Source organism: Augochlora pura, chromosome 10, assembly GCF_028453695.1.
Source record: "Augochlora pura isolate Apur16 chromosome 10, APUR_v2.2.1, whole genome shotgun sequence".
In the NCBI taxonomy this organism is placed as follows: Eukaryota; Metazoa; Arthropoda; class Insecta; order Hymenoptera; family Halictidae; genus Augochlora; species Augochlora pura.
Window position 1 is genome coordinate 21,369,278 of NC_135781.1, and position 16,995 is coordinate 21,386,272.

Sequence of the window (16,995 nt, forward strand, 5' to 3'; positions counted from 1 at the left end):
AATATACCAAATGAATATAAAGGTTAACTGTGTTTACGTTCATTTGAACGTACAACCTTTCATTCGCCAGTCGAAGTTTATCATTCTCTATAAAACAAAATTGCTGGACCACTTGTGGCTGAAAGAGATATTTTGATTTGAATATTAAGTATAGCGAGTCACAGTTCTATTGATCCTATACGAAACAGTATATCTCTCCCTGATTTAATTTTCAACTACAATGTGGCTAATGTATATTGTTCTTTTATTTTCTCTACGTAATTGAAGGAATTATCGTAATTTCCAACTCTTAATTCACATGTTAAAGTAAATTGAATTATTAAAAAATTCTGAAGTTGTGATGAATTGTACTTGAAAATTGATGTTTGCTGATTTCGAGTTGTATAAATATTATATATCCGTATAAAGATTCGGACCTTATAGGGTCAAAATATTTTTTAAATCAGTGATATTTAATTGTAAATGGTTTAGTATCTTGTTTGTATAGGGCTGTTATAGTGTTAGGCTGTGTGTAATATTTGCTTGAAATAGCTTGCAACGTGTATTAAAAATTGTAATAGCTCGAAGTGCTTTGCTATTTATTTATTTATTTGTTCTATTTGGTAATGATATATTGTTCTCTTTCTATACGCTACGTTGGATCTTGAAGAACAGATGATAAAGCTCCTAATGGAATTGCAAGACATACATCTTTGGAATCAGTACGTCTTGAGTGAATGGATTTATGGTACACTGCGTGCCTGGCCATAACCGGTATATACTACTTACAGTATTTGCGTCGGAGAACGTTAGTCACGTTGTGTACCAGAAATGTACGGAAATAACACCTACACAACGTAGGAAAGTAGGTTAATCCACAGTTAATTAAATTACATTAAATACAAAATTATTCGTATAATTTCATTTCATGTCTGACAATATATTTTCTTGAACCATTTGTCTCACTCGTTGGCCAACATTGAATAAATTAAATACCATAACTCGGGAGATGCAACCCTTACTATTTGCAATGTAGAGTAGCTCAATTAGCACAATTTCATTTCTGTTGTGTCTGACTAATGCCACTTAGAACTACTTAATCCCCCTGCCAACTCTCCATTCTTAATAAACTAGATTAGAATTCATTATGAAAATTAACAATTTACATATGCAACAGAATTTACTGACTTCACCAATACAATTCTCTTGCATGTCTGACTACTGACATTTGCAACTACTTAAGTAATTTCTTCCTGTTTATCTCTACCTTTAATAATTAAAGTTATATAAAGAATTACATGTTTAACCACGAGCTATCTAGATCTACTTATATATGTCAGTCTTGGACATTAATGACTTTTTAGTTTCTGGATTATGAAAAATAACTGTTGCTTTCAATACAATTCATACTAATACTACGAATGAAATCATACTGCTTGTCTGACTACATACCATCCAAAAAAACTTGTATCCTTCACAGACCCTATCATTAATAAGTTAATATCAACATAAATTGTAAAGTAAAATAACAATTTCAATTCATTCTCTGCCAGTTGCTCGTTGTTAATAAACAAATACCTTAAAAATTATATAATCATTGCAATCATACAATCTTGCAGTATGGCTGACCACATATCGATTAACACTACTTGTTCATATTACAACCTCTCACTGTTAACAAATCCACTTCATCTAGGGATAAAAAGAAAACAACTACCACTCACAACATGAGTTCTGGTTCTATAACACAATTTTGCTATGTGTCTGACTACATACTCTTTAGAACTACTTACTCCTCCTACCAATAACTAAACCTACAATTAATAAAGTAAATCAAACTTCGTCAATATAGAAAATTCTTTAAATTCACAAATAAATTACATCATAAATAGAATTTTTTTGCGTGTCTAACCATATGCTAAGTATTCAGAACTACTTAACTCTGAATTCTCAGAAACACTTAAGTTTCTAACTATAAACAACGGCTACCATCAGCAGCACTATTCTTGCCTGTCTAGCCACCACAATTTTACTCCCGACCACACAGCAACCCAAACTACTTATTGCTCTAACAACCCCTACTATCAGTAAATCACTTTGAACTCGAATTGATCAAGGAAAACAACGTCTACCACTAGCAATATAATGTTCCCTAGTCCTCTCAGCAGATTTCGGCTACGTGTCCGACTACACACCAGCCAGAACCACTCGTCTCCGGTCCATCCCCTAGCGTCAATAAATTCTGCCAACACCGGAAGTGGTACGTTTCTATTTCACGATGTACGATCCGGATCGTCACACCGTCCGGATCGTTCCCTGTCCGAGACAGGCAAAATTAATCGCGCGGCGAAGGTGGTGCCGGGTTCCGGATCCCCGAAAAGATCGCCGCCGCGCTGGTAATCCGGTCAATCCACCTTCCTAGGGTTCCCGGTGGATGATGACGCGTCGACCTCGCCACCCCCCATCTCGTTTCTTCGTCACACCCCCGTCGGTTATCTCTTATTCGAGTGCGTCAGAGGTGACGTCACGTAGTAGCTAGGCAACCGCACCCTTGCTTGCGGTCCACAAGCCGCCGCTTTTTCCACCTTTTCGTTCTCCACCCTTTCCCGTCCTTCGGATCCCGATGCCGGCGACGAAGGACGAATTCGAAGGCCAGGCGGGTACGTCCAACACTATAATACCACCCCTCGCAGAAAACTAGTCGATCGAAATCGTGAATCTAATGGGTGGAAAAATTGTTTAGAGCGTGTATTAGTACCGAAGGAATAATACGTGCATTTATTAATAGTTCTTGTAAACAGCGTTATCTTTTCTAATCATATTTATGTAATATGTCTGCAATGTTATTTTTGTTTCTGAACAATTAACGTACATATTATTTTTTCAACAATGATACTCGTAATTTCGATTGTCAAAGATTTAAAAAAGACGTTTCTTTTTAATTATGGTAATGTACTATGATGATGTAGTATTTCATTTTTTACGAGATATAATGGATACATCGTTACGTAAATATTATGAAATGATTTAAATACAAACGCGTCCATTTATGTATTTATTTATAGCCGACGAATTTTATCTACGTACTTGAATAAATACTTCAAATATTTTGAAGAAATGAAAATATTTGTACATCAAATATGCGAATATTTGTAACGATAAACACTTGGCTTGTTTGATCAATTACTTTCGTAGCTTGCAGATATTTAAAACCAAAAGATTGAATATAAAATGGAAAAATTGGAAATGTTTGTTCTCACTTTATTTGTTTTTCACATAAAATACAAACGCACAAGCTGTTTCTTGTTTAGTAATTTCATACTTTAGAAAAAAATGTAAAACTTTTTTCAAGAAGGAATAGGAGTACAATAAAATAAATAATAAATTTCTATAAACTATACAATTTTTAATGTATACATTTCGTTTACAAAATACATACGTTATTAAAAATATATAGCTTGAACACAATTATGCGATCTTCTAAATCTTTTCTGCGGAATTATAATAACAATACTTCTGAAATTTGCAGAATATTTCACCGTGCTGCTGAAAGGGTGGAAAACAAGTTTTCTATCCGCCCAGAAATATTTACTGTAGAAATAAAGTAACATTTGTACAGTTCGCCCGCTTTGAATTTTTCTGTCGCACGATCAATCATTGCCTGTATGCTTTCGAAACAGGAAGTTCAAAGCGAAGTTGAGTCTTCATGCTTTTATTTATAACTTAAACCTTGTTATTCAATTATATCTAAATAAAAAATTTAATAGCTCAAATAAAAATAATATGAAATGCTATGATGAAATCTAAACGTTGTCATTAAATTACACAAAATTAAAGAATTAAATAATTCAAGTAAAAGTAACGTAAAACACTGTAAACAATAAAATAATAATTCCACGAGTTATATATAAGCTTAATTTCGTTGATAAATTGCAAGAACTGTTGAACTGAATAATTAAAACAAAGGTAACAAAATGTTATCACAATATTACGAAAAATAAAATAAATTGTTGTAAAACGTGTGAACGAAAGTCTTTAAGTATACCTAGTGTTACAATACTGTTCGTACAGGAACGTTGTAAATTGTACGTAATTCAAACATTATTTTTCACTGTAACTTACGTCTGCATCGAGATTCAACGATTTCTTATAATTTCGCCAACTCGAATTCACAGAACCGTGTCCCCGAATTCGAGGGCCGAGAGCGTAAAGCATTTTCCGCCATCGTTAGTGCTGGATTATTCTACCTGTTCTCTGTACACGCGAAACGAATTGTGTGTTCTCCTCCTCGGCGCTTATTCTCGAAGGGTAGAGTGTGCTTGGTGAATCGATAATTACTCTCGGGGCTCTAGCTGGTCAAAGTAGCGTTTAATTGGCGCAACAGGGAGAGATAGAAGGAGAGAAATGGAGCAGAAGAAGGTCATAGTAAGGGTCAAGAGCGGGTATATTTTTTTCTTCGCAGAAAATAACCGTCTTATAATAAATGAAGCACGTGTCGGCCGTCTTCTGTAGAAAGTTTACGAGCTACCCCTCCGAGAACCGAAAGGGTGGGCGCGTAAGCTGATTTGTACGTCAACCGAGGGATAATTATCAGAGACACTGACCATTTATCCTGTGCGGCCTGACGAGATTAAAATCAAGTCGGTTCTGCTTTCCCGTACAATTAAACCACGAGCTTTACTAGCTGGTTTACAGAAGCAGAGATCCACCACTGGAAAGATAGCATCGTGAAATTTCGTAACAGCGTTGCTTGTTAAGCCTCCGAACAAGTTAAAAATTACAGGTTAGTCTGCACAGTGTGCACTATTATCGCATTATTCGATCTTTCATACGTAATCATATGAAGATCTAGAATATGTATTCACGATTTGCTCGTCAATTTTTAATGGTCGCCCAACAGTCTTGTGTGAATCGCATTATATTGCATTTGTCTAACGTGGCCACCAGAACAAATACAAATCGGATTATTGCATATCGTAAGCGCAACATGCCATAGTGATACAAGTTCAGCGTTCTTAATGAAAGCAAAAGCCATTCGACTAGATATGACGAATGGAGAAAGATTAAAAGTAAAACAATTGGCGGAAACAAATTTAAGTGCATCAGCAAATGTTACTTCGAAAACAACAAAATTTCCAGAAATTATTCAGGAAGACGAATCTCAAAGTTTGTATAATTTAAAGAACAAAGAAAAATGAGACACTTATTTAATGACTTGTGTCGATAGAATGAACGTAAAATTTGTTGCGTTTTCCCCAAAATCAATGAATTATGAGTGTTTCCGAAAGTATTTTATAAATATTGTAGCTTTGGTAAATAGTTGTTGCGTTCAAATAAAATTTCACACGAGGATAATTGCTAAATGTACAAATACAGTAAAATTAACAATTCATACTAACCTAGTTTTATATATACTAAAATCTAAATTTTTCATAAAAACCGAATACAATGTTTTTCTAATGTAATTTGACGACACTTCTCAACATAAATGTTCGACCATCGCAAAAAGAACTTAAATCTGTTTATACATATGCAAATATTTTACGACTACAACTGTTCCAAATTACATTTTAATGGTAATTTATCGCCAAGTGATGAATATATTTTATTATATTAAAAAACTTTTTTCTATTTTATATTGTCGTGGCGTAAACGCTATTTGGAAAACCGGATTTAATGACGGTACGTGATATACAGGTAAAAATACCGAAATGTATACCATATGTGACGCCCGTGCCGGTAAAAATAACCAAATATTTACTGGTATAATATCGGTATGAGCCCCTGGGTTTGGTTACAATGTTAAAGTAATCGATCGTACCATAACGGTGCGACCGACGATCGCGGCGCTTCCACAGTCTTCTTTTATTTTACCCGTATGAGACCATGATCGAATAATGGTTCCTTTAAATATTATAAAGGTACGACAGAAAATTACCGGTATCAGTCTCTGTTCCAAACCTAAACTGAGTTAACCTGTTCCTGCACCAAAGCCTCAATTATAAATATATTTGTCAGGATTGAGTGAAATACGCGAGTTTTGTGATAGTAAAAGTAGGTGCGAATATCTGATTAAGGAAGAATGTTAATCAACGTTGTTAATCATCGACATAGAAACATGTCTTTCGCGCACGATCGAAACGAACGTCAGAGCGAGAAAAAGAAAGAAGGCAGGAACGATCGAAAAACAATTGATGCATACGTGAATGATCTCCATGGCAACATGAATCAGTACTGGTTACCAGATCACGTTGATCTACTCGAAATAATCATATTTCTGACAATATTGTTGCTTTGTTTGAATAAATTTATTCAGACATGGCCACAAGAAACATTGAAACCTAGAGCTTGAATTTCATATTTTAACAATATTTGCCTTTAAAATTATTCTATCTTGGATCTTTTCGCTAGAATAACTTCCTAGCATTGTAGCAAAAGAAAACAACCAGCCCACAGAGGCAGATAATGGCAGTATTTGCACATAGGAAGAGCTTCCACTAGAAAATATTTGGATATTGATTTAAGTAAAAATTTCATGAAACACGAAAGGCAAAATAAAATAAGACATTATTTCGTCCGTGAATTAAATAATTAAATAAATTAGGGAAAAATCATTTCCATATGAATCGAACTAAATTAAAGAAAACAAAGGTGACAATAACGGAACTTGGTGATGATAATATAACTCAGAACTGCAAAATGTTGTGAAAAAAGAATAGCTATATCTAAAAATAACGAAAGAACGTTCGTTGAAAATAAAGCTGTGACTTTTTTAATATAATAAGAGGCTCGAATGGCATCTTTCATTTTGCAATCCACTCGCGGTTCCGAAGCTTTATTTTTCGATCGTCTAGGCTTTTTAACCAACGAGGCGGAGAGAGGAAAAAAGCGAAAGGAACAAAGGGAGGGAGAGAAATAAAGGTAAAAAGGCAACGCCCTTCGTCCTTGGCGCGGAATATCGATAAATGTCGTTCTCGAAACGACAGTCAGTTTTCAAATAAAACGCGAAACTGGGTTGGTCGTTAGCAGCTCGCAGTCGCCTTGTTTCCTCATTAACTTTGCGCCCAATTAGAGAACGATGGCGAGTCGACAATTGCCCGCGTTTTCTTTTATTAAATGGTAGCTTAATACGAGACGGTGGCGGTATTTGACAAATTCTGCCGAAACTTTCGACATGAAAATACCGGATCTCGTTTTAAAAACAGCGCAACGTTGCGTGTCCTACACTCGTTGTTTCTGTGACACGCCCATATCTTCTTTCACTAATTTTCTACGTTCTCAGTCTCCTGGATGTAAAACCGTCTATCGCATAATTGACTTTAATATTTTTACCGAATTTTTACTTAACTGCATTTTCGGCACTGAGAAACTCATCTCTAGTTTTCAAGCGATTTGTTTTCCGAATAAAATTGAAATTCTTAATTTAGACAAATGAGAAAATGTTTAGCAATCTCACGGCGGCTCAGCTCGCTTATCATTGGTCAGTATTCTTTATTAATAATTCGTTAACGACACCTCGGATAAATTTGTATAAAGGAGAAAGTTACTTCAAATGATCTTAGGAACCCCGATTGCGAACGATTTTTGAAATACCTTGTACATGTATGTTTGTACAATGTATACTATTATGGATGGATGTACAAATTATTCTTATAATTACTAGAAGTACTTAATCAACCATTTCAAGAAGATCAACGTACTATAAGAACTTCATCCGGATGAAAGATCTATAAAATAGAATTCGACAGAACGCGAGTATTCTAACCAGTTAGTCGTTGCAATCTCTTTAGAAATGATTAAGTTATTTTTTAATTCTATTACTAAACAGCTAACTCGACACTACTTGACGTCAATATCCATTTCACCAGCGCTCGCGTGTCAAACGTTTCTTCGCGATCAACGACAATGCTACGCGTAACGAACAACAGAGAATAGCTAATTACCGTTACAACGACAAACAAAGCAACGGCGCAAGCATGTTCGGTGAATAACTATGGTACCCAAGTGTCACGACGATTTCCATTTATAATTTGCGGAACGCCTAATAAACTGCACAATCGAGCCCGCGTAAATTTGTTTGAAGATGTTTATGCGACGGTTGACTACGTTCGCGGCATAAGTATTGTGCGTCGAGAACCAGTTAATTAACCGGGAAACGAGTGTTTACACTCCGTTAATAATGAAATAAATTCCGAAAACAAACTCGAGGCCATTTATTAAACGGAAGCTAATTGCTGTCGAGAAATTGAGCATTTTTACGAAACGAATCGTTGGATACGAATTTCAGGGAAAGGGCATAGCCGATTAAGATGGTCAAAACTGTCCTTAGAGGTTTTTCAATGAGTCAGGTTATGTTAGGTAGCTGACCAATAAAAACTCATCTGTGCAAAATTTTAACCCTGTAACTTATCCGTGAGGGTAGTTACAGGGTAAATTAGATCTCGCGGTTTTCCGTCATTTTTCTACCTTTAGCGACTTTCTAAAATTTTGAAAAAAATATGGCTTATTTTGGACATCAAGCCGGATGTTATAGAATTTTTTCAGATTTTTCAGTTGCAAGCTGTGATTATCAAAAATGAAAAACCCCCAAAAAATCGGAAAATTGAAGATTTCTCACTTTTATATTATATTCAATACTTTTATATTAATTCCCTGATAAGGTACTATCACGGCTCGTGTACTCAATTTTTCTTAGATTTTTTTCTCGCCTGCAACATTGTCAAAAAAAATGAAAACCCAATGTGTCGATGTTTTTTGCTGTCAGAATGAAGCTACTACTTTTCTAGTTTACCGCGAGTGTGAATTAAGTAATTTTAAACATTATTACATCAATATCCAGAAAACCACGAAATCTAATTTACTCTGTAACTACCCTCACGGACAAGTTACAGGGTTAACATTTTACACAGATGAGTTTTTATTGGTCAGCTATCGAACGGTATATGACTCATTGAAAAACCTCTAAGGGCAGTTGTGACCATCTTAATCGGCTGTGCCCTTTCATATTATATTTAAATAAATTATTACGGTAGGATTAAAATATGCATTAACGTTCGGAAACTAATTAATGACGTTCCGTCAAATACTTTATTGCTTCCGATCAGGTGTTACAATATTCCAGGGTCTCGATCAACAGGTTTCGCTTCCGTTGGGTGATACCGAACCAATTAAAGCAATTAGTTCCTTAAACAGGTGCTCGAGCAACTTTCACCTGAGCCCTCGTGAAACTTAATTCGAGCGTCGATCACGTTGAGTTAGAAGTATTCCATTCAAACGGCGCACAGTGCTCTGAATCATGCCTCTAACGCGAACTAATTAGTATTACTTCTCTAACCATCTTATTGGCACAATCCCTTTAAGTTTTCTTTTCTTTCCAAGTTGCTTTACTTAACGTCAACCTGGTTATTAGAACTTTGATTATGCTTTATTCGTTATGCGTCAATTTCTGATGAATCACCATCATCCTATGTTTGTTATCAAATCTTCTAATAGGAATATGGTAATATGTCCTCTAATAAAAATATCTACATTCTTTATTATCTAAACAAACTGTATAGGTAAACAGATCGATTTAAGTCAATCTAAATATAACACCATTATCTATAAATAAGCAGAGATTTAACCTAACACTTTAATAACGTAACTGTTCTATTATCTGAACAATCGTGGGTCCCTAGTTAATTTCGCATAACAGTGATTTTATTGTATATTCTTTATTAAAACACTATGACTTTACACAAAATTATTGGAGCAACTTCTGTGACCCTTAATAAACCACCATTTAAAAAATTAATGGAAATAATTCACATCATGAGATTTCCCTACAAAAAGTATCATAACTCAACAAATTATACAATTTAATTTCTTTATTAATAAATATCTGAGAATTATTTTACTATGAATATCTTTACTGACACCCATGTTAATAAATAATTTTCATCTCAATATAACCATAACAGATATCTACTAGGAAGAAATAGACTACGAGCTGTTTTGGAATTATAATATGAGATGATTTTTAAAATGCAAAAGAATGTATAAATCGCCAAGTTCTAATAATATTTTTATACTTGTTTTCTTCTTTTCACTTTTGTATTCATGATACAGATAAAAAAAATATAGTATATAGTTGTATTTTAATTTAAAGGACTGTGAACATGAAAATCTGTAACAACATCGAAAATATAGAAGTATGAGTTGAAATAAAATTATTATGACTTATTTTTGACTCCGAATTTTTATGTAAAATAAAAATTGTGTAAGTTAAGTTTAACAAGCATAAATTCATAAAAATGTCTTTTTGTTTTTAGCCATTTTAATAAGTTGTACACAATAGAAGGAAGTTTATAAAATATTCTAACGTCTTTACGGTTTTTGATTTGACATAGTCACTTTCGTAAAAGAAAGCATATAAACCCTAGTCTAATTTTGTATTTTTCTATCATTATATTCTATCGTTTTTATATTCTCTTAATGGAGTAATGTTTTACTTAACGGGAAAAACTTCTCCCTAATTCTGATTTTTGTAAAATACCTTGTATTGACATAAAAATCTATGGTCTAGTAATAATCGAACACTTTCTTAGAATTTTTTTCATATAAAAAAAAAAGTTTCAAATGTTCGATTTTGTCATTTCTGTAAGTGTTTTAATGACGTTTCGCCGATGACGACTCGAAATCCGAAATTTTCCATTGTCCGTCGCGAACACACCGTGTCTCTCTTGTACGCGACAAACTCCTGCGTTAACAAGATTTAGATCACCGCATAATCCACGTACAATAGCCGGTGATCCTGTTCGAGAAGACCGAGCAAACTGTTCGCCGTTGCTGATTACAAGATGGCTACTCCTATTATCGGGTTAATACGTTCATCTAGCGCCCTTAGAAATCGATCAATCGCATTATTCCTGACTTCGAATAACCTGTGTTCTACACCATTGTATAGTTTGAATGGATCTTGGAAATTTCCGGCGTTTTCCGGAAATTTTCCGCTTCCTTGAGGTTTTATTAAATAATTATTTTACTTGTACGTCTATAAATTACCTGGAGAAATATAATTTAATTAAATATAATTTAATGAAATATAAACTAATAAAAATGTATGCTTAACAGTTTAGTAATTCACTATTTAGATATGAATAGCTTGAAAACTAAGCATACCAAAATTTACACTACAACTAATCATATATTGTATTTAAGAAAAATGAACAAATTATTACGGGCGTGCTCGGCAAATTGTAATATTCGATTTTATCCGAAATAAAGCATTATATGGAAAACTTTTATACTACGTTTATGGCGTATTGTTCACGAGGAATCATTCCCCATTTCTGATTGTACCATAAATAATGGGTCACCCTGTGTTACATCGTAGGTATCAAGATCGTCAATCTATCGTAAACCTGTACCCGTCTGTGCCATCTCCCACGGATATCAGGACATCTATCACGTCCTACAGATGAATAGCGATCACAAGGATAATTCGGCGTTCGCACAGAACATCAAAATCAATCGATGATTTCGACATTTAATCCGCGTTTGTCGATAGGACTCTGTGTTTTAAAATGTAAATCCCATGGCGATGGGCTATCAAAATTAGTGGATCACGTGGATAAGTTATTGAATTAGGCTCCATCGATCCAGCGACGCAATATACTGCTCGCAATTGCCAAATATGTTGTCGTATATAATCAACTTACGCTGTATTTAGTGTCCGTGATATTGATTTTTCAGTGAAGTCAACGGTGAAATTACTCACGGTGAAATTAGTAATTTAATGAGTTCATATAACGAGTAGCGAAATAATTAGCGACTCCAATTTTAATCGAAGACTCCGATTTCTTTATTGTTGAAGAAATTACTAGACAATGATTTCAAGATATTTCATTCTCCTTATTAAAAAATGTTGATTATTACGTAAACTATTTCTATATATTTTCAACATAGATTGCACAAACCAGAGTTTAATAAAAAATTTGGCGTCTTTAACAGTTAGACGTTGCAGTCTTTTTGAAGAGTGTGTTTTCATATTGTGTCTAAATACAACATATTTGTAAAATATATAATTTAATAAAGAATATCAAATTATATCAGATAATATACATATATAATATATATAAAACAGATAATAATGAAAAAAATAACTCCTTTTAACACGCTAAGCGCCACGCCGGTCCCTAGGGACCGGCGCTAGATTTTCCGTTCAGTTCGTATCGATCCCTTCGGACCGGTGATAGATTTCTCGTTCTTCTATCGCGGTGCGTGTGTCGATCCTTGCTTACTTCTAAGACTGAACAGTTAAATTATGCGATATCGGTTTTTGTTTGTTCAATTTGGACCGGAAAGTCTAGCGTCGATCTGTAGGGAAAACCGTGGCGCTTAACGTGTTAATAAATATGTAGAATCTAAATGTGATTGCTATAATAAGGTGAATATAATCGATTGTATCACAAAGCTAACGATACTTTTAACTTTGTTGTTCCAGGACATCGATTACGAAGGATTTCGCAAGTTCTTGGATACCTATCTGGATGTCGCGACTCCGGATGAGCTTTCACGACACCTTTTCCTCTCGTTCGTCAAGAAGGTACCGCGTGGCGTCGATGGAAAAGCTTTCAAGGTATAGTGTTTGCTTTCCTCGAGTACAGTCTCCGCTGTTCGGCAACAGGTGGGAGAAAATTTAAACCGTGATTCCCTGTAACAATCTAACAGAAAAACGAATCCAGAGAAAGTTATTTCTGCAGCACTGCTATTTCCAATTATAAATTGTATGGAATCGTGTAGCACAGAATAAATACAATCAAACCTGATTCTCTGTAACAAGACTTATTTTCGAAATTGGTTTTAACTTGTCCAAAATGTCGGTGCTTCTTCACGATGTTTAACAAGATAGTTATTAAATAGCTTACTTAAGAGTTAGAGTAATTACTACGTCATGCTTCGATCGTATCTTATATTAATATTTCTCCTGACAATTTATCATGAAAGAATATGTTTGAGCATTTTATTGAAGAATGACGTGTTTTGGATAACAATTGAAATGGGTGACTTTTAAAGCTTAAAACTACATTAAAAGAATATTAGAAAATAAAATCAATTACATTTTGTACATATTATTGCGGACAAAAAATATACAAACCAAAAATAAATACTTAGTACCATAACAAATCATTTTTTTTATTTATTAAATTTTGAATGAATGAATCTTTTTATTAATTTTGACACTATGATATATTAGGTTTTGTTCTTAATACTGTGAACTAATATCTAAACAACTAAATACACTTTTTTAATAAATATTTAATTAGGTAATATTTATAATTTGTAGTTTGAAACTGTTGTAAATTAAAAGCATTGTAAACTCCTTTTTCTTTCCTAATTCTTCTTCTTATTTCTTAAAGATTCCAGTCTGTCGTGTTTTTCTTTTCACTACTTGAATGTATATCACAGTATTATTAAGAGTAAACATTAGCCTAGATAAGATATAAATAACTCTTGATACTTGAAATATAACCATTATTAAGATCATATTACTATTATTTACATTATATTCATATTATAAATCATATAAAGATCATGGTAGATCATTTTTTTCACTAAACATTGAATGCATTAATATCGAAAATAATATCTGGTTCAACTGCGGACACCAAAAATTTCTCTGGAAACTTTATTTAGCTGTCCACGAATAAAAGTTTTGTAATGTTTGCCCCTAAACATTAGGAGATGGCAGTGTTATCGTCGACAACAGCCTGTGCTCCGATCACCTCACACACAACATCCAGCAGCAACGTGAACAGTACAGGTCTACCCGGTGGAACATCGACAGATAGCCATGGTTCTTCATTCGCTGACAAGATTCACGGACTCACGGAGAAGCTGCAGGCTCTGGGACACCATAGGACGGATAACGAAGCCTCCTCCAAGGCTCGAGGTACATACCTCAACTCTAGGACTGATAGCTGATCGTCTTCTGTTCGAAACGTTTCCCTGTCTTGTGAAATATTCGAGAACATTTTCTTACATTTCTGTAAATTGCAAAACCATTTTTGACGTTTATGCATTCTTCAGTATAGTAAAATGCTTGATTTCTTTTTAGTTGGTCTGTAGATGCAAATAATTCTTTACCAACTTGTATCTAAGATACAAACGCACATATAATTCTATATGTAACAGATCTGAAAACAACAATTTACTTTCGGATAATTTAGTAATATTGGAGAAATATAAAGTTGTAATATAAACAAAATTTATTGCAATGGAAATGATAGTTTTGCATTAGATGTCCCGATTTCAAAGGTATTGCTTTTCAAAATGCATATAAATTAAAAATCCATTTTTTTATATGTATATTAACTTATATATAATACAACTCAATGAAAATGAAATTATATCAAGCAAACCATAGATTATATACAATGAATTATTGTCATTATTAGACTGCGGATCTATATGCATTTATGACAAAAATAGATTTGTCAAATATAGAATAGTCAAAGCGTTAGTAGAATTTAATAGTCAAGAATCTATATATGAAGAATTAAATCTGTATAATAACCGCGTCTAGCACCGAATGCAGTCAATATTCACTTTGCATAAAGATCCTCAGTAATTGTATCCTGCAGAAATCTATTAACACAACTCACGGAATTAGAAGCTGCAATCACTGTTGAGCATACAATCTAAATTTCCGATTAAAACTTTGTTCCGCTAACGAATTTCTACGGCTGTACGATATCAAGGACGGAACAGAGATCATGGTATCGGATTACGGTGATCGCGTATCTGATTGATCGGTGGCAGGGGATGGGTAAAAATGGTCCAAAACCTGACGAGTCCGTCCAACGTCCATTAGATCGTAAATCGAGATTCGTACCGCGGCGGATACCACTTCCTGTTATCCGATCGCGGCACCCGTTAACCTTTTCCTTTGTTTCGTGGGGTTCAAGGAAGCGTCCATCCCATAGTGACGATCCAGCACACGTCATACAGCTGTCACGACGTGATCGAGAAGAAGAGCACTGACAGCAGCCCCAGCCACAGCCAAATGTCGCGGAATTCGTCGCGGAAGTCGAACAACTCGCTGCTCGTTAACAACGGAAAATTGGAAGGTGAGTGGTAAACAGTTTTCCGGCGACCGCATAATCGAACTATGTACCGTCCGTTGCTGAAAAGATGGCAAAAATTTCTATCGAGATGTAAGAAGTTATACCGTTCGCTCCGCCTGTCCTGCACGCTCATACTCCCCATTTTTCTATGACCTGCCGAAACCCACTGCTATTGATACACAAGAAGGTCAATAAATTAATCGACGCAAAAAGCAACAGGGGTCGATCGACCGTTCCACTTAATCACATCTCTTGTTCAGTGCGTAACTTAGCCGATAATGATCAAAAGTGTGGAATGAACACAAAATCGAGGCGGCTAGGAGCAGACCACGTGGGAGAAAAAGGGTTATAGGAGTGAGGTGGCGTTGTTTGTTTACAATCGGCCAGGTTCGAGTCCCTCGTTTTCTGGTAATTGGGGCTAATAGGACGAGATCATTTCTGCCAATAAAGGAAACACATTTACCCTACTTCTGCGAGGGCGTTAACATGGGTGGGATGGTAGGAATCGATCATGAATTTTTCTTTGTGCCATCTTTTGAGCAACGGACAATATGCACACTGTACGCGATCGAAGTCACACAGATTCTGTTTCATATCGATTTATTTATCCTGAAATTTATTTCTCTGACTTCCTGCCTCATCTACTGAGAATGAAAATAATTAATTATTAGCTGATAAGATTATTATGATTATACAGCGGATCTTTATGCAAAATAAAGATCTCTTCTTTTAATGGTGTTAATAGCGAAAGAAGTGCTGTAGTAATTTTACATTCTTCTTTTGTCTCCACTGTTATGTATTTCGTTCCTTTGTTTTTCGTAACGAATGCGATAAAATCCGCAATCTAGTTATGACTCTTGTTATTAAGTTAGTTCTGTTCTATAAATTTCAAATTTATTAACTGTGATAAAATGTTAATATTTTGCACCCGTATATAGCCACTTAGTAGATCTAACGATATTGCTGATACGATGATGCTTTCAAAATTAACAACTTCTGATTCAGAGAACCAATACAATTTTTCATAAAATTTTATTTAGACGAATCGACTATTTCCAATGATTTGTCATTTTATATTTTCTTTCAAGACCCACAGTCCATTTATCTAAACTTCATTTATCTGAACGAAACTTTTGTTAGACTGATTTCATGAGTTCTAGATAAGCTCTTATCATATGAAAGTCAGTTATGTGATAGACTCCGAGCTACTGTCATAATTCGAGGGCTAAGCAAGATACGTGATTGAATTCACTTACCTGAACATGAATTCGAGTCATTTGAACGCAATGCTGCAAATAGTAGGAGACGTCAGTGGATTTCAATTAAACGAACTACATACCTAGTTAAATAAACTGTTTTATACGAACTCTCCCAACGAGTTCGTATAAATGGAGTTTTGCTGTAGCAATTAATGAGTTACGAAAGTGGAGATTACACAACTTTATTTAGAAAATGGTACCCAATTAATTGATACAATCTAAAGACAATTCAGTAATTTTTTTAAACAGTTAAATTTTTTTGCGTCAGTGATAATTTTAAAACTCAGCTTTACCGGCCTAATCAATAAACCAGATTTTATACACGCTCAATAAAAATTACTATGCCAAGAACGAAATTGGATAAGTATAAAAAGAACTTGAAAATATGTTTATACCAGAAATCTACAAAGAGTAATCTGATTAATGGTTAACGATTATGACTAAAGCAACAACATGTTCACGATGACTAAGGGATCAAGTAATCATGATTAATGGACAACTGGTATTAATTTGATATTATGGTAGTCAATAATAATTCTAAATAGTTTGCTGAATATTTGCAACGGAAGATTTATTTTATTTAGGCCTCTCGTCCGGACCCAATAGCAAGTCATGAGGAAAATTAATCATTCGACCGATTAATGATTGCA

The 16,995-nt window shown here is 34.4% G+C and overlaps 1 protein-coding gene across 1 annotated transcript in view; it reads left to right on the forward strand.

Annotated features, from left to right (window-relative positions):
• The window catches only part of Dgk (diacyl glycerol kinase 1), a 180,219-nt gene that overhangs the window by 135,141 nt on the left and 28,083 nt on the right, over positions 1-16,995 (forward strand). Inside the window, exons 4-6 of the mRNA XM_078192934.1 lie at positions 12,464-12,598; positions 13,702-13,912; positions 14,928-15,089. Of these exons, the coding sequence (XP_078049060.1) occupies positions 12,464-12,598; positions 13,702-13,912; positions 14,928-15,089 (508 nt within the window). The remainder of the gene's footprint in view (positions 1-12,463; positions 12,599-13,701; positions 13,913-14,927; positions 15,090-16,995) is intronic.